The sequence below is a fragment of the Rhincodon typus genome, chromosome 26, assembly GCF_021869965.1.
Source record: "Rhincodon typus isolate 14 chromosome 26, sRhiTyp1.1, whole genome shotgun sequence".
In the NCBI taxonomy this organism is placed as follows: domain Eukaryota; kingdom Metazoa; phylum Chordata; class Chondrichthyes; order Orectolobiformes; family Rhincodontidae; genus Rhincodon; species Rhincodon typus.
Genome location: NC_063357.1, coordinates 10,764,312 through 10,783,912, shown reverse-complemented (window position 1 = coordinate 10,783,912; position 19,601 = coordinate 10,764,312). Strand labels below are relative to the sequence as shown.

General features: G+C 42.6%; 1 protein-coding gene across 1 annotated transcript in view; it reads right to left on the bottom strand.

Moving 5' to 3' along the window:
• LOC109915233 (small G protein signaling modulator 2-like) overlaps positions 1-19,601 on the bottom strand; it is a 51,883-nt gene that overhangs the window by 28,373 nt on the left and 3,909 nt on the right. The window contains exons 2-5 of the mRNA XM_048612345.1: positions 15,994-16,118; positions 15,517-15,584; positions 11,622-11,785; positions 7,152-7,284 (exon numbers count right to left, since the gene is read on the bottom strand). Of these exons, the coding sequence (XP_048468302.1) occupies positions 7,152-7,284; positions 11,622-11,785; positions 15,517-15,584; positions 15,994-16,118 (490 nt within the window). The remainder of the gene's footprint in view (positions 1-7,151; positions 7,285-11,621; positions 11,786-15,516; positions 15,585-15,993; positions 16,119-19,601) is intronic.

Here is a 19,601-nt window from a genome sequence, read left to right as displayed (position 1 = left end):
GTTCAGCACAATGGAGTGTATTTATTGCAATTCCATCTAACACCTTAAACACAACTTCCTCTGGCACCATTGCAGAATGGTAGCAGTGTGCATCATCTACAAGATGCACTATAGCAACTGGTCAAGACACTTTTGACAACACTCCAAATCCATGACCTCTATCATCTAGATGCATGGGAACATTTCCATCTGCAAGATCTCTACACGCTATCCTGGAACTGTATCACCACACCTTCACTATCACTGGGCCAAATCCTGGAACTCCCTTCCTAACAGCACTGTGGGTGTACCCACATCAGATGGATTATTTGAAGAATGGGCTCACCAGCACATTCTTCAGGGTATTAGGAATGGTTGACAAAATGCTGACGCCCACATTCCCATCCCATGAAATAAGAGATTGTGATGGGACATTCTGGAGTTCAGTAATTTGCTCTTCCTCTCCCAGGTGTATTCCTTTGTTTATGCTGCAAGCATTGTTCACATTGGAAAAACAGTATGATGGCATAGATGCTAGCAGCTTTTAGCATTTGTCCAAAGCACAAACAGTGAAAGCTGGTAAGCTTATTACTACGAGGGGAAATATTCACGATTTCAGGGGTCTGCTCAACAGTGATCAGGAGTGAGAATGCTATCTGATCTTTCCCATACCAGTCCGACAGGGACTAAAGCTTGGATAATTTAGCTAGTTAAAAATCAATTAAATCACCACACAGCATTTCAAATTGGTTGCCAGACCTCATTTGACAGACGACTCCATGTAACAGCTAAATGAGAAAGGGCCTTCTCCCCTTTATGTCTGGATTCTTGATTTGAACACAGCATATTATCTGGCCCCAGTAATTAAAACAAAATTGTGCTGCTTTTATTCTCATTTACGCTCATTTTGTTTTGATTCTGAAAATTCTGTGCATTGTCCATCACCTCTCATGTCTACATAACTGAACTCGGTTCCTTATCCTGGTCACAGAATCACAGAGCCAAGTTTCTTGTGCACCTACAATTCTGTGGCCAAGTTTTGCTTTTTAACGTAATCAGGGTTTTTGGCTCTTGGATGTTTGTCTGAAGTAAATAAGCTCAAGTGCAAAAGTAAACATAGCAAATACTGAAAACCCACAGCTGGTTAGAGGACATCTATACAGGGAGGAAATTAGGATTAAATTTGATATCAAATGTTAACTCTTGCCATCCCCCAAATGCAGATGCTGCCCGACCAGTGAATGTTTTCAGTTGTTCAGATTTATAGCATCTACATTGCTTTGTGTTTTCTAGCATAAAACTGAGTCATTCATTGCAGTCCCTGCTGCAATTTAAATACTGTATGTCACATCCATCACAATGACAGAACCTTACTAAGAGTCTGTAGGCATTCTGTTTGGTATGATGGAATCACAAAAGCTGCCCATTCCTGATTACTGTCTAGTCACCTCTGCTAGATATGCATGTGTAGCTATTGAACAAGGACAGAATCTGGACCAGCTGATGATCTCCATTGTTGAATAGCTTGTCACTGTCAAATATCTCAGGTTGCACGTACCTCTTGCACCAGAGATTTGGCTGCAAGTTTGGAAACATGGCATAACATGAGTCAACAAGTATAGGCAGAGGAGGACTTGGAAAAATCTTTTAATCAATGGGATGACTGAAATCTTACAATTCAGACACCAGACGACCATGAAAATATGTCAGAAATGGCTAAATTGCTGAAATTCTCATGAGACACTGCACAAAGCTAAACTGCATATAGTAGAATTGCAATCTTTCTTTTTATTAAATTTGCAATATCTAAATGGGACTGGATGGATCCAGAGCTTAAGAGCCTGTACTAATCACATTTCCGCAGGCATTTTACAGATGCAATTATTTATGATGCTGAAACCAAAAAGAAAAGGTTAAAAAAATTATAGCAATGACGTGTTTTTGCTGCATTTTTAAAGCGTAAAGCTTTTAACTGTTGTACATAGAACATGCGTTAGTGACACTAGTTCAAAGCAGCTAGATTCATCATTGACATGAAGTAAAATTGGAGTCTTTCCATATTCTTGTCCATAATATATGCAGGACATAGAATTTCATGGTAATCAACTCCAATATGATTAAACTAGTTTTGACAATTTAACATCCATGGATTTTTAGTGAGAATTTCAACATGCATCGACAATATTGAGCGCACTTGACAAATAAAACATATAGACCAGAATTTGAGTTAAAACCATCCTGTCACATTTACAATATATAAAAGTAAACAAACATCTTGGAGTGATTACAAGGGGGTATTCTAATTTCAGGAGTTCAGAGGGCAATTATAACATGCTCGCAGTTCACAGTCACTGGGATGCCATCTGAACTCTTTATTAGATGACTGCCTTGGGACCACTCTTGAATATTTGCTATTTTCTCCCACACAAAAGGAGAGCATGTAACAATAAAAATCCACATGCAACCAGGTAACTAAATCTAGCAGCAAAGGATAAATAAACCATAAATGAAAGGGGGTCGAAACAAGCATAATGGAAGAGAAGGGATCAACGCAATGCCAGGTGTGATTAACTTAGTCCTTTGTAGCAAGGCAATGCAGACAGGCTGGGAGCTGAGCAAATTAAAAAAAAACTATAAAAATATTTTAAAAATAAAATCGTAACTAAAAGAAATGCTCTTCACCTTAATTCTTCAGGAAGCAGTTGGCCGACGTATCATTTACTGCAGCTTCTCATTGGTTGAGTTACAAAAAAATTTCACTGCGCATTGCATCAGAATTTATAGGATTTTAATTTTTTTGTTTTTTTTTGTTTGTGGAAGGTGTGATAAGAACCTGGTGAAATCAGAACCTCACAGAACCTAAAGACAAAAATGAAACCCGATGAAAGGTTGCCTGATAAACTGAGAAACCAAAATGGAAAAATCACTTGGTGAAGAATTACAGTGAACAGCATTAGTTATTGAGGACTTTTGTTTATTGGCCACATGCACAGTTCAAGCATGTTGCAAAAAACTAAAAGCAACGGCGAGCAAATGGGAAACAACAGTGTTGTCATTACCTTCAAACCATCAACAGTGTATCTAAGAATGTAGTGGTACGTCGGCACCTGTAAATGAGCTACCCCTAACGCCCACCTCCACCCTCCTCCTTCAAACTGTATCGGTGGAACACTGACAAAGTAAAGTCACATTGTGCTGGTGCTTATGTAAAATTCATGTGTCCTATCTGAAAGAGGATATTAAAAATGTGGATTCATGCGTGTGTTACACATATCGGGCATTAGTTAAGAAGAATTCAGCCCTTGCTTTGTGTGGAATTGAAGGTTGCTGAGATCAATGTAGAGTTTGTAATGGAGGTGGTGGGGAAAGAAACACAGGAATATTAACAATTAAATTCACATCCACTTCTGAAATGGCTTAGAACATCCCAACAATTTAGTTACATTCAAACATAGGTGCAGTGTGATTAAGTGCTCAAAGATGGCACAAGTAAATAAATTAGTACTGAATAATAGAACTAGAATGATGGAACTTTTTCTTAATAAGTTACTGACTGTAGAATATAGTTATTCACTCTGGCTTAGACTTAGCATTTTTTAAAACTGTTGAAGTGTAATATTTCAGTCAACATCATGTGAAAATGATGTTCTTTCTTTTTTCTTGACAATTCGCTCCTCTCTCAAAGATATTGATCTCTTGCTTGGGTAATAACCTGAAAAGTCAGCCACCCTCTTTGTTCTTTCACCCATTTGCATCTACAAGCACCTGAGCCTAGACAGCAAGTGTGATTTTCCAGATCATCTCAGATCCACCGTGGTGCTGTTCTCACTGTCTTGACCAAACTTTTAGTCACCTGTCCTTATAACATCTTTTTGTGGTCTCGTGTCAAATTTTCTGTTCACATTTCAGTGAAGGACTTTGGGGCATTTCAACAAAGGGAAAGATGCTACAGAAATACAAGATGTTGTTGTTGTAGCCAGATAGTTCTAGCAAAGGTCACTGGATAGCAATTAGGGAATAATTGTGCTAGCCTTGAAACAAAAAGTGCTGATAAGGCCAAGGGCAGGAACACTACAAATGCTCATCTAATTCTGACCCATCAGAGCTTAGGTTTTTCTTGCTGTGTATACTTCTGCTGGTCACTGGTTAAACTCACTGAATCATTAGTGGAGCCGTTAGTCTAAAAGGGAAATGAAAATGAGCTTTAGGAGAGAAAAGAAAAATCAGTGTACAAAGGCTCAAATGGGTCAAAAGAATTTCAATAGTTTTAACATTGGTAATGCCAACACTGTTGAACCTTGAGATGAGACTCTGTATGGTGCGCTGCATTATCTTGCATATCACTTCAAGTGTGATTAGGCCAAACTGCATAAACACCTTTCATCATTTTAGGAGCTGTGAGGTTCCGTGAGAAGATCATAGAAATCATTTCATGTAGCCTATCCTCGTCTTCCTCATCATCCTCGACAGAGACCGATCGGCTGGCAGCTAAGTGGTGGTAGTTAATAGTTACTGCTCAAAGAAAAGATTGAAAGGGCTGATGAGGAGCATACCTTCACTGCACAGTTCACTTATACACTGCTCCTGATAGCTAAAAACAGGCCAAAATTTGTGCTGTAACTTTTACAACCAGCATCAATTCTGCATTGACCTGTTTTAATTAGTATATTCTTGCACCTTAAAATTTGTAATGCACTGCAGTTAGACAATGCATTTCTATCCAATTTTGGCAAGATATTTAGAAGGGATCAATCTCAACACATTCACAAATATGAACACATGCATAGACATTTTCTTCATTAATTATTATCCTTCCTTCCCAAAAGGGAATTTATAAAGAGGAACTTGCACCTCAGTAAGGTCACATTTAATATTCACATATCAATCCAAAATCTGTGCCCAGTAGCTGGTCTCACTCATGGTACCTTTACAGCTGGCCTCAATGTCTGTATTAAGCAAGCTAAAATAGTTCCCCTGATCAACACATGGTAATTCTGACTGGAATGGAGCATCTGTGAACATCATCAGCTTGGTTGTGATACCTTCCAGAGTTGGATAGCACTCACTATCAAGTCTTATATCATAAGGCCACAAAGTAGATACAAGAGGATGGAGGTGATTTGGTTCTGTCTAGGACAGTTGTTGAGAAAGATCTATCACTGCAATAAAAGGAAGATCTGGAAAAACTGGGGTGGCACAAAAAAAATTGTCTGGGATGGAACAAGTACAAATACACTTCCTTTCTTGAGCTAAAAATTTGACTGCTCACTAAAAATTGCAGGAATTAGGTGTGGAATTTTCTGCTTCATCAAGTAAATGCAGGAAGAAAGTCAAAAGCTGAAGTTTCTACATTGTTTTTGCATATTAATTGAATGCTTGTCCAATGTTGCAAGGGATACAGCGATGGGATCTTGGCTGATAGCGATGCTATTTAAAAGGAGTCTTTGCAGCTTAACTGGGAGGTGTAACTTGCCAGTGCTGCATGTATTAAATGTGAATCCCAAAACAAGGAAAATTCATTATCTTTTGACAGTATTTATAAGGGAATTTTATAAGGCTTCCATAATTGTCAGAAGTCTTGACAGATGGTTCATGAATTGATGAATCAACCAATTGGCCTTGAAAAGGAATGAATCTGTGTCTTGCTTGATGTAGTTATTCCCTGCAAATTGAGTACATTGTTTCTGGGTTTAAGTCACACTTTAACATCTCGAATGACCCTCACCTCCCAACCCCCAATGAGCTGAAATGCAGAGTTTGAGAGAGACCTGGGGCTTAGCTACAATTGATGTTAGATCAGGTGACATGCTGTTGGTGCAACCACTCTGATAAAAATGAACCATCAGAAATAATGTCTATGATCTAACAGGAAGCAAGATATTGTGGTTCTTCCTTTGTCCCATCTTTTGGTCATCTCTTTGCTCTGACTGATTGATCATGGCCCAATCACAATCGCAGACCAACTAGTACATACCCGTGGAGATAACAAGAACTGCAATGCTGGAGTCACAGTCAATAGAGTGTGGAGCTGGAGGAACACAGCTGGTCAGGCAGCATCAGAGGAGCAGGAGAGTCAACGTTTCGGGTCAGGACCTTTCATCAGTGTGTACCCATGTTGCCTGAGGAAGTTTGTACTGAAGGCTTGGGCAGAGATTGTCCTCTAGTTTGCAAAAAAACTAAACAAAACTGGAGGTCGAGTGGTGAATTCCCCACTGTCAATGCTAACTCCTTGGGACCAAGACTAACCAAAGGTACTAACAGATTTTTACTTTTCAAAATTTAAGACTTGTGCTCTCAAGGTTTTTTATGGGAGTTAATTATCTCTACACAGGATGCATCAATTCCAGATAAGCCACTGCAGGGCTAGTGACCAGATCAGGAAGGTAGGTTTAGGCAGTGTTGTTTTTTATTGATTTAACACAATGGGCAAATTGGTCTCCTTCTATGTTATCAACTTTCCATGATTTCTACAACACTCACCTCAATATTCTGCACTTAAATGGTGAGGCTTTCTTTTTGAAGCGGAGAGACACTTAGAACCTTTTTAATCCATATTCTAGCTTCCATCTCTCCACTTCCTCTCGTGCATATACATACCACATGCAAACATTTATACATACACACTACAGTTTATGCTCATCCCAAACAATAACTTAAAAATCTGAAGTAGTGTAGGACAGGTTTAATTCCTCTTAGAGTCAATGGCGTTGACTGAATCCCAATCAAAACATGTACTCGAATATAAAGTCTATAAAAGAAAATCACCCACTAATTCAGTCCGAAGGAGATTTGTCTCCAGCTGGTAAAATGGCCACAGATTGCCTGCCTTGTCCCTGCATGATAGAAAATCCCACTGGGTACACAGGATGAGTGGTGAGTTAAAGCTGCCTGGGCACATGATTTCAATTGACGTAGCTCTTAGGAGATTTCACCTGGTTCTCATTCTCATTCAAATTGAATACAAACTTGATGGTGAGAGATCTCATGTCCCTTACTGTCCAGTAATTCCAGATTAAGGCAACAATAAATCAGCAAATGAACGTCTACCAAAATCAAGAAATATTTGCACTTCAGTGAACCAGGAGTGTCAAGAATGGAGCAATAACATTAAACTTCAGCAATAATCTGAGATTCAGCAGATAACACAACAGCAATAATGAACAAAAACTCACCATAGTCATTCTTCTGTCCAGGATAAATTATTCTGAATACATAATCTGTAGTTATTTCTTCATCTGGCTGTTCTTCTGGATCCATGGATTTGGCTCTGCTGTTTCTTTTCCGTAGTTTCGGAAATACCTTGCCCTTGGTGTTTGGGATGTACAGCAGTTAGTTGTGTTGCTAGCTACGAAGTTTGCCTAAGCATCATACTACTCATGAATCAGATGAAATAAATAAGACGTGTACTTATATACCACCCTTTACAACTGCTGGATGTTTCAAAAGTGCATTATGGACAATTAAGGACTTTAGAAGTGTAATCACTGTTGTAATGGAGGAAACATAGCAGCCAATGTACTCTCAGCTTTACAGGACTGCTATGTGCAACACCCAAGCTCTTGCTACTGTTTTAATTGAGAAAAAACAGTTTAGAAAGCCCCTGGAGGAGCACTGTAACAAAAAGTCAAGCGATCAGTGGAAACTTACTTGTAAGATCCGAAGAAAAAGCTGCAGAAGCAGGTAATTCAGCCCATTGAGTCAACTCAACCATTCAGTGAGATCATGGCTGATGTGATAATCCTAGAATCTACTTTCCTGCCTTCTCCCTATAATCATTGATTGCCTCACCTGATTAAAAATCTGTCTATCTTAGCCTATTTAATGACACTTGTAGCCCCTGTAGTGAAGAATTCCTACCAGATTCACTACGCTCAGAGGAAATTCCTCATCTGTCTTAAATACGTGTCACCTTATTCCAAGATTATGTCCTCTGGCCCTAGGCTCTTCAACAAGGCAAATCAATCTTGCTGCATCTACCCTGTCAGCTGCCCTAAGAATCCTGCATGTTTCAATTAGGCCAACTCTCATTCTTCTATATTCTAACTTATGCAACTTCTGTTCATAAGCCAGTGCCTCCATACCTGGTATCAGCTGAGTGAACCTTATCTGTACTGTTTCCAATGCTCAGTATATCTTTCCTTACACAAGGGCCTAAAACGGTTCACAGTTTTCCAGCTGTGGGTTGATTAGTGCTTATAGAGTTTTAGCAATACCTTCCTATTTTTTATACTCTATTCCCTTTGAGATAATGGCCAACATTCCATTTGCCTTTCCTATTACCCATGGGCTAGGACTTCCAAATTCCTCAGTTCTATAGCTCTGTGCAGTCTTTCTCCATTTAAATAATATTCAGCTCCTCTAATATTCCTGCCAAAGTGCAAACCACAGTATATTCCACTTGCCAAGATAATGGGAACTTATCAAAATTAAAACAAAATATCATTGCTCAGAAAAATGATGCTTCCAGCCCCTGTGATCAGACTGTCTTTATACTCTTTTGAAATTGAAATCAATTAAATTAAAAGGTTCTCCTAATACGTGCTTCAATCTTTTCAAAAATCAGCCTAACTGGACATGCTATGGCACACTTCTGTTGCCATCATATCTGAGGTGGGATTTGAATTTGGATATTATGGCACATAGATAGGGAGACTTACCACAATGTTACAAGGCTCTAATATATTAGCTTTTAAATTTGGTTATTTGGTTTAATTAGCATTCTTAATAGTATAAAGAAATACTGTCCTGGGCACCCTCGAGCCCTTATGCAACCAATAGACACCACAGCATGATCTTGTTGAATGGCAGGGGCAGGCACGAGGGGCTGAAGGGCCTATTCTTGTGCAAGGTTTTTGAGTTAGATTTGTAGCTCGGGTTGTTGACTTGCTTGCTAAGCTGGTAAATTTATTCGCAAACGTCGAGTCACCATGCTAGGCAACATCATCAGTGCGCCTCCAGTGAAGCTTAGGTGTTCAGTCCCACTCGCTATTTGTGTGTCTTGGTTTATTAGGCTGGGTGGAATCACTTCCAGATTTGTGGTTGGTATATGGGGTCCAGCTCTACATGTTTGTTAATGGAGTTCCAGTTTGAGCGCCAGGCATCTAGAAATTCTCGTGCATGCCTTTGCTTGGCTTGTCCTAGGATGGCTATGTTGTCCCAGTCGAATTGGTGTCCCTCTTTGTCCATGCATATTGAAATGAGTGATGGTTGGTCATGTCGCTTGGTAGCTAGCTGGTGATTATGAATCCTGACGGCTAGTTTTCTTCCGGTCTGCCCTGTGTAACGTTTTTGGCAGTCTGTGCGTGGTATCTTGTAAATAGCGTTACACATACCCCGCTTCTATGGACTCCCTAAGGTACACAAGCTGGAGGTCCCCCTCAGACCCATTGTCTCACTGCCAGGTACACCAACATACAGATGGGATACATATGGGGAGACGATGGCCTACTGGTATTATCACTGGACTATTAATCCAGACATCCGATAATGTTCTGAGGACCTGGGATTGCATTCCTGCCATGACAGATGATGGAATTTGAATTCAATAAATATCTGGAATTAAGAGTCTAATGATGACCATGAATCCATTGTTGATTGTTGGAAAATCCCATCTGGTTCACTAATGCCCTTTAGGGAAGCAAACTGCTACCCTTACCTGGTCTGGCCTACATGTGACTCCAGACTGTCAGAAATGTGGTTGACTCTCAACTGCCCTCTGGGCAATAAATGCTGCCTAGCCAGTGATGCCCTTATCCCGTGCATGAATAAAAAAACCTAGCCAAAGAACTACAAAGGAGACTGAAACACTAAGTAGATGGTTCAAACCACTCAATCCACTCCACCCAAGAATTCTTCAAAATCAAGGACACCAGAATAGATGAGGATGAGATCATGGTCTCCTTTGCTGTGCTTCTGAACTATTTACCTCCATAAACATCCCCTTAGCTAAAGAAACACCAGCCTCGCTACTAGACAGACCAGGGATATCAACACCCAACAACACCAACACCATTATCAAAGACAGCACCATTAAACTACTGGATCTGTGCCTCACAACCCATTTCACCCTCAACAGCAAGATATACGGATAAAGCAACAGAACACCCACGGAATTACCGTTATCAGGATTAATAGCGGAAGCCGTAATGCAAAGACTGGAACAGACAGCACTTCCCACCATCCAACTAAAACCATGGATCTGCTATGTGGATGACACCTTTGTGATTATCAAACACACTAAACTGGAAGAAACCTATCTACTCATTAACAATATCCTCACTGGCATAAATTCACCAGGAAAGAGGAGAACAACAGCAGGCTTCTCTTCCTGGATGTAATGGTTGAACACATGGCCAACAGTGAGCTTCAGACCAGCATACACAGGAAGGCTGCCCATACAGATCAGGTACTCAACTACAATAGCAATCATCCCAAAACCCACAAAATGAGCTGCATCAAAACACTGTTCAAGCAAGCTGCAACACATGGCAGCACCCCGGAGCTACGCAAAGCCAAGCAAGAATACCCGTACAGCGTCTTTAGAAACTATGGTGACCCAAAAAGCGTAGTCCATTGATACCTACACAACAGACCGCAACAGGAAGGCACAACACGTCCAGAGATACTAGTCACCCTTCCATACATTAAAGACATAACTGAAATGACCACCAGATTATTCCGCCCCCTAGGAATCATGGTAGCCCACAAACCCACAGCTACACTACGACAGCTCCTAATGAGAACAAGGGATCGACAACCAAAACGAACAGAACCAAAGTTATTTACAAGATAACATGCAATGACTGACAAAAACATTACATAGGGCAAACTGGAAGGAAATTAGCCATCAGGACTCATGAGCACCATCTAGCTAACAGGAGACATGACCAACTATCACTCTTTTCAATACACATGGACAAAGAGGGACACTAATTTGACTGGGAAAATGTAGCGATCCTAGGACAAGCCAAGCAAAGACACGCACAAGAATTCCTAGAGGCCTGGCATTCAAACCGGAACTCCATTAGCAAACACGTAGAGAGCTGGACCCCATATACCAACCACTAAGAAACAAATCTGAAAGTGATGCCACCCACCCCAACAAACCAAGACACAAATAGCGAGCAGGACAGAACATCTAAGCTTCACTGAAGGCGCACTGATGATGTTACCTAGCACGATGACGAAACGTTTGTGAACAAACTTACCAGCTCAGTGAGCAAGTCAACAACAGCCTATTCTTGCTTCTATTTGTTATGTTCACAGGGGCAGGAGGGCACGATTTCATTCCAATATGGCACTTTATTTTAAATCTGTTCGGTTTCCTTTGGAATTTGGATTGTTTTAAATACAATACACCTTTAAGGCTGACAAATGATTATTGGAGTTAATCTGATCTTTCAGAAGAGTATAAAGACATATTTGGTATGCTTAAAGCCTTCCATGACCAGTGGGAACTGCAGGAACAGGAGTGCATGATCTTCCCCATGAATGACATTTTAATTTAACTGTCATATGCTGGGACACTGGGTTAATGTATGCAATGCTGCACCTTGTGAATAAACCTGTCATCAAGGAAATGATCTGTGCCTGGCTTCAGGCTTCACCACGTGGTTTGGAACTGTGTAGCTTTATTCACTCACCTTTCCTCGCTGTGACCAAAGTGGGGGATCAAGCTGTCCTCGTGGTAACAGTCCATTTTCAAGGCAGGAGAGAAAGGCTAACAAGTGACCACCCTGGGGGAAGTGAAGTGGAGGTCTTTGGATTCCATCCTGACTGACCAACACAAGAGTACCTCCACTGTCAGCTGAAAAAAAAAAATTTACTTTCATAAGATAACGATATCACCCAACTATATAAGCATGTATGCATCGATCACTGAGCAATTAACCCTTTGGCCATTTGTGACTACTACATCTTAGGATGATAAAGTTACACAATGTACATCATTAAAAGCCAGTCATTGATTTCTAGATGTAACATGCAACATACATATGAAGCTTAAACATAACAATTGTCCTGACTAAGGCAATTTAGATTTAAAGTTCCCTTTGAGTTTGTGTTACTGCATGTTTTGCACCTATTTAACTACATATTCAAAAAAGTTACAATTTTGTTATTTCTTTAAACTCTGTCAAGGAATGTGGACATCCCTGGCAAGGCCTGCATTTGCAGTCCATCCCTAACTGCTCTTGAAGTGAGTGGCTTGTTAAAACATTTCAGAGGGAAGTTGAGAGTCAACCGAATTACTGTGGGTTTGAAGTCACGTGGGCCAGATCAGGAAAGGCCGGTGTATTTTTTTAAAAATTTAGTTGCAGGATGTGTGCATAGCTGGATGGACGTGCATTTATTGCCCATCCCTAGTTGCCATTAAAAAGGTGGCAACAAGCTGCCTTCCTTCACATGCCTTCCACAACACCCTTAGGGGGAAGACAGTGATGGAACAACAATAAATTACAAGTCAGGATGGTGAGTGACTTGGAGGGTAACTTGCAGATGGTAGTGTTCCCATGTAAAAGCTGCCGTAGTCCTTCTAGAAGGAAGTGGCTGTTATTTTGGAAGGTGCTGTCTAAGGATCTTTGGTGTATTGCTGCAGTGCATCTTGTAGATGATACACACAGCAGCTACTGAGCACCAGTGGAGGGAGTGGATGCTTGTGGATGTGGTGCCAATCAAGTGGCTGCTTTGTCCTGGATGGTGTCAATCTTCTTTAGTGTCTTTGGAGCTGCAGCCACTCAAGCAAGTGAAAAGTATTCCATCATACTCCTGACTTGTGCCTTGTAGATAGGTTTTGGGGAGTCAGGAAGTAAGTTACTCGCCGCAGTATTTTTGGCCTCTGACTGGCTCTTGTAGCCAATGTGTTTATGTGGGGAGTTCTTGAACAATGATAGCTCCCAGGATGTTGATAATGGGGGATCCATTGATCGTAATGACATTGAATGTCAAGGGGCAGTGGTTAGAGAGTCTCTTATTGAAGACAGTCATCGCCTGGCATTTGTGTGGTGCGAATATCAGTTCCCACACCTGGATATTAACCACATCTAGGTGCATCTGAACATGGACTGCTGCAGTATCTGAGGAGTCACAAATATGGTTGATCATTGTGCAATCAATCATCGGCGAACATTCCCACTTCTGACCTTATGGTGGAGGGAAGGTCATGGATGAAGCAGTTGAAGATACTTGGGCCTAGGACACCACTCTGAGGAACTCCTGCAGAAATATCTTGGAGCTGAGATGACTGACCTCCAACAACTATAACCATCTTCTTATGTGCCAGGTATGACTTCAACCAGAAGACAGTTGGCTCCCGATGTCCATTTTTGCCAGGGCTCCTTGATGCCACACTCAGTCGAATGCAGCCTTAATGTCAAGGCCTGTCACTCACTTCACCTTTGGAATTCAGCTCTTTTATCATGTTTGAACCAAGGCTGCAATGAGGTCAGGAGCTGAGTGACCCTGGTGGAACCTAAACTGGGCATCACTGAGCAGGTTATTGCTGAGCAGGTGCTGCTTGATAGCACTGTTGATGACACCTTCCATCACTTTATTGATGATCGAGAGTAGACTGATAGGGTGGTAATTGGCTGGGTTGGATTTGTCCTGCTTTATGCGTACAGGATGTGCCTGGTGTGTTGGGGGTCTTCCATCATTCAGGATGGGAATATTTTGGAGCCTCTCTTCCAGTGAGTTGTTTAATTGTCCACCAGCATTCATGACTGGATGTGGCAGAACTGCAGAGCTTAGATCTGATCCATTGCTTGTGGGATTGCTTAGATCTGTCTATCACTTGCTGCGCATGCTCGTTGGCAACAGGTAGTCCAATTTGGTAGTTTCATCAGGTTGACACCTCATTTTTGGGTATGCCTGGTGTTGCTCCTGGCACGTCCTCCTGCACTCTGCATTGAACCAGGATTGATCCCCTGACTTGCTGGTAATGGTTGAGTGGGGGATATGCCAGACCATGAGGTTGCATCTCATGAGTGCCCAGTCTTAAGAAGCTAGATCTGTTCGAAGTGTGTCCCATTTAGCATAGTGATAGTGCCACACAACATGATGGAGGGTATTCTCAATGTGAAGGCAGGACTTCATCTCCACAAGGATTGTGCGGTGGTCACTCTTATTGATACTGTCATAGACAGATACGTCTGCAGCTCACAGACTGGTAAGGATGAAGTCAAATATGTTTATCCTCTCGTTAGTTCCCTCACCACCTGCCGCAGACCCAGTCTAGCAGCTTTGTCCTTCAGGAGCTGACCAGCTCGATCAGTAGCGCTGTTGCTGAGTCACTCTTGGACATTGAAATGCTCCACCCAGAGTACATTTTGCACCCTTACCACCCTCAGTGATTCCTCCAAGTGTTGTTCTCCATTGTGGAGTACTGATTCATCAGCCAAGGGACAACGGTATGTGGTAATCAGCAGGAGGTATCCTTGCCCATGTAAAACCTGAAGCTGTGAGACTTCATAGACTCTAGAGACAATGTTGAGTATTTCCAGGGCAACGCCCTCCTGACTGTATACCACTGTGCAGCCACCTCTGCTGGGTCCGTTCTTCTGGTGGGACAGGGCATATCCAGGGATGGTGATGATGGTATCTGGGACATTGTCTAGAAGGTATGACTGTGTCAGGCTGTTGCTTGACTAGTCTGTGAGACAGCTCTCCCAATTTTGGCATTAGCCCCCAGATTTTAGTAAGCAGGCTCGGCAGAGTTGTTTCTGCCATTGTCTCTTCTGGTGCCTGGGTCAATACCAGATGGTCTGTCCAGTTCCATTTCTTTGTTGAGACTTCGTAGCCATTGATACAACTGAGTGCATTGCTCAACCATTTCAGAGGACAGTTGAGAGTCAACCACATTGTTGTGGGTCTGGAGTCAAATGTAGGCCAGACCAGCTGAGGATGGCAGATTTCCTTCCCTGAAGGACATTAGCGAAAATTAGGATTTTCCTTTTCCAAAGTGAATCAGTTGGGTTTTTACAACAAATGATGATAGTTTCAAGGTCACCAGTACTGAGATTAGCTTCCAATGCCAGAATTGTGTCTTTTTATTATTGAATTTAAATTGCACAAGCTACCACGAACGTAAGAAATAGGAGCAGGAGTTGGCCATCTGGTCCGTCAAGCTTGCTCCACTCATTCAATAAGATCATTTTTTTTGTGCACTCAGCTTACCCGCGCACTCACCATAACCTTTAATTCCCTTACTGTGCAAAAATCTACTTTTGTCTTAAAATCATTCAAAGAGGTAGCATCAACTGCTTCACTGGGTAGGGAATTCCACAGATCTTCACCCAAAGGGTTGTGTAAGTTCCTCCTCAACTCAGTCCTAAATCTACTCCCCCTTATTTTGAGGTTATGCCCCTTAGTTCACGATGGGATATGAACCCATGTCCCCACAGCATTCAAGTCATATTTGCTTCTCACTCATGTAAGGAAATCGTAGGTCACTAGCAATCATAACATGTTTACATCCTGACTATTAGAACATTGGCACTCAAGAAAAGACCATGTGAAAGTATAAAGTGAAAAGACACTTACGCTGTTGGTGGCAATGGATGCAGACTATCTGACTTAATGGTACAGTTAAAGCGTAATCCCAGTAGACACTGAAAATGACCAATAAAATAATATTTTAAAATTTTTGACACTTGCAGATTCAGAATTCCTTTGTGATTCAGAATTCCTTCATGAGCAACTGAAGATTTCTCTTTAATGAGATCGTGATTATGTGATCTTGTAGCAAAGATATACAACAGGAACACTGACCCAGCAAGATGAGTGGGAAAGTCCCCAAGAAAATTCTCAGGAATGGAGTGCACTGAAAGTTGTTAGTTGCTGTGACACTGGCTGTTGACACAAATTGAACAAATACAGAATAAACTTTGAAAAAATTAAAATACTGTGGACGTTGAAATTCTGAAATAAAGAGAGACTTTCTGGAAACGTAGGGAATAAGCATCCCGCACAATAATGAAACTCACACAAAAATCATAGGAAATTAAAAATGCATTTTACCTCTTTTCAAGCTCTGAATCTCCCAGAGTCCCATTCATGAGCTGGTTTGGGGTCCACTTCAGAGTTAAATGTTCTGCAGACTGATGAAGTGAGAGGTATCCTGGAATAGTCTCAACGTCCTCCTTCTGTCAGAGGAAACAAAAACATTGAGTTTACTGCTGCTTTCCCAGGAAATGGTGCTGCTTGCGAGGCAAATATTTATTGCCCAAACCTGGGCTCCCTTGAGAAAAGGGCGGTGACTCATCTTCTTGAACTGATGCAGTATGTCTGCTGCAGGAACTCCACACTGCTACTAGTGATAGAGATGTAGCAGATTAATGTGTGTTGATCAGGATTTCTACCCATCCCATCATGCAAGCCAGCTACTCCCTCCTAACAGTTGCTGCCAAACCAGTTGAGATGTTAGAGATGTGCTCGACTGGCATTTGGTTCTGTTACGACTTCACTTTTGGTGGACATGCTGCTAGCAATCCTTCTTGTAGTTATTTTCAAATGAAACTGTTCAGAGATGTAATTACGAAGCTCTGGAGCAGGTGGGACTTGAACCCAGGTCTCTTGGCTCAAAGGTACTATTCTTGTATTACTAGTCTACAGATACTTGATAGTATCACTAGTGGTTAATCCTTCACCACTTAAGTCTTCATCAGAAGAGGCATGCACTTGAGTAACAAGTAGCAGTTTATTACAAACTAGCTATGATAGCTGGTTCCATTAGTTTAAAACTGGACTATATCACACTTTGTAAGAGAAACTGGTAACAGGCAAAGCTAAGTCCCATGACTGCTAACAGTACAGATAAAATGAGCAGACCAGAACAACTACAACAGATAACTAGAACTACCTAGCTCGTTATATATATCTCAGTGGGCAGAGATATACAAACATTTCAGAATTAACTCTTACAGGCCAACTGCCTTATACAACAAATATCTCCAGCACCAAAAACAAAGTTGCTGGAAAAGCCCAGCAGGTCTGGCAGCATCTGTGAAGGAAAATAAAGAGTTAACGTTTCGGATCCGGTGACCCTTCCTCAGAACTGAAACTCAGTTCTGAGGAAGCGTCACCGGACCCAAAATGTTAACCGCAGTTCTCTCGGTTTTTAAATATCTCCGGCATTTCCTTTTTTTAAACTTCAGAGTTAGATTACAAGCATTCACAATTGTTGCTTATTTCCCCTTCTCCACAAATATTTCCTGGCCTACTTTGCGTTTTCCTGCATTTTGTTGTTATATTGAGCTTGCATCAGTTGATGTCTGAGTCAGAAGGCTGCGGGTTCAAGTGCCACTCTAGTGAGTGGAGAACACTCCAGCGAGTGGGTCACTGGGCCGAAACGTTAACTCTGTTTTTCCCTTCACAGATGCAGCCAGACCTGCTGAGCTTTTCCAGCAACTTTGTTTTTGTCGTGGATATAAAAGATGGATTTCAATCTTTTGAAGAGAAGGAGGAGTTCACTCTCACTGGTGTGTCCAGGTCATTATTTATCTCCCAAACAACCCAACTAAAGCAGATTTATCTGATAATCATCACATTGCTGTTTGTGGGTTCTTGCTACGTGCAAAATGGCTGCTGCAATTATAAAGGCACTTTATTGGTTGTAAAGCACTTTAGGTAATCTGAAGATTGTAAATGGTAATATATAAATGAAAACTTAGGGCTCTTGTGACACTGTGGTAGCATCCCTACCACTGGACAAGGAGGCCTGTGTCTAAGTCTCATCTGCTCCAGAGGTGCGTGATAACATTGTTGAACAGGTTGATTAAAAATATCTATTGACACAAACCTACGTCAGTGACACCACCCACGCCCTCCACCTCCTGCAGAACTTCCAATTCCCCGGACCCCAACGCCTCATCTTTACCATGGACGTCCGATTCCTATACACCTGCATTCCCCATACAGATGGCCTAAAGGCCCTCCGCTTCTTCCTGTCCCGCTCCACTGACACCCTCATCCGCTTAGCCGAACTCGTCCTCACCCTCAACAACTTCTCTTTCAATTCCTCCCACTTCCTACAGACAAAGGGGGTGGCCATGGGTACCTGCATGGGCCCAAACTATGCCTGCCTCTTTGCAGGTTACGTGGAACAATCCCTCTTCCGTACCTACACTGGCCCTAAACCCCACCTCTTCCTCCGTTACATTGATGACTATCGGCGCCGCCTCGTGCTCCCAGGAGGAGCTCAAACAGTTCATCACTTCATCAACACCTTCCACCCCAACCTTAAGTTCACCTGGACCATCTCTAATACCTCTCTCTCCTTCCTGGACCTCTCTGTCTCCATCTCTGGCAACCACCTAGAAACCGATATCCATTTCAAGCCGACTGACTCCCACAGCTACCTAGAACACACCACCTCCCACCCACCTTCCTGCAAAATTGCCATCCCCTATTCCCAATTCCTTCGCCTCTGCTGCATCTGCTCCAAGGATGAGGCATTCCACTCCCGTACATCTCAGATATCCTCGTTTTTCAAGGACTGCAACTTTCCCCCCTCAGTGGTCAAGAACACCCTCGACCTTGTCTCCCGCATTTCCCGCAACTCATCCCTCACAAGCCCTCCCTGCAATAACAACCAAAAAAGAATCCCCCTCGTCCTTACGTACCACACCACCAACCTCCGGATCCAACGCATCATCCTCCGACACTTCCACCATCTGCAATCCGACCCCACCACCAAAGACATTTTTCCCTCCCCACCCTTATCTGCTTTCTGGAGGGACCACTCTCTCTGTGACTCCCTTGTCCGCTCCACACTCCCCTCCAGCCCCACCACACCTGGCACTTTTCCCTGCAACCGCAGGAAGTGCTACACCTGCCCCTACACCTCCCCCTCACCACCATCCCAGGCCCCAAGAAGACTTTCCACATCAAGCAGATGTTCACCTGCACATCTGCTAATATGTGGTATACTGCATCCGCTGTTCCCGTTGTGGCCTCCTCTACATCGGGGAAACCAAGTGGAGGCTTGGGGGCCGCTTTGCAGAACTCCTACGCTCGGTTCGCACTAAACAACTGCTCCTCCCAGTCGCGAAACATTTCAACTCCCCCTCCCATTCCTTAGATGACATGTCCATCCTGGGCCTCCTGCAGTGCCACAATGATGCCACCCGAAGGTTGCAGGAACAGCAACTGATATTCCGCTTGGGAACCCTGCAGCCCAATGGTATCAATGTGGACTTCACAAGCTTCAAAATCTCCCCTCCCTCTACCGCATCCCAAAACCAGCCCAGCTTGTCCCTGCCTCCCTAACCTGTCCTTCCTCCCACCTATCCCCTCCTCCCACCTCAAGCCCCACCCCCATCTCCTACCTATTAACCTCATCCCGCCCCCTTGACCTGTGCGTCCTCCCTGGACTGACCTATCTCCTCCCTACCTCCCCACCTACACTCACCTTTACTGGCTCCATCCCCGCCTCTCTGATCTGTCTGTCTCCTCTCCACCTATCTTCTCCTCTATCCATCTTCTATCCACCACCCCCTCTCTCCCTATTTATTTCAGAACCCCCTTCCCCTCCCCCATTTCTGAAGAAGGGTCTAGGCCCAAAATGTCAGCCTTCCTGCTCCTATGATGCTGCTTGGCCTGCTGTGTTCATCCAGCTCTACACCTTG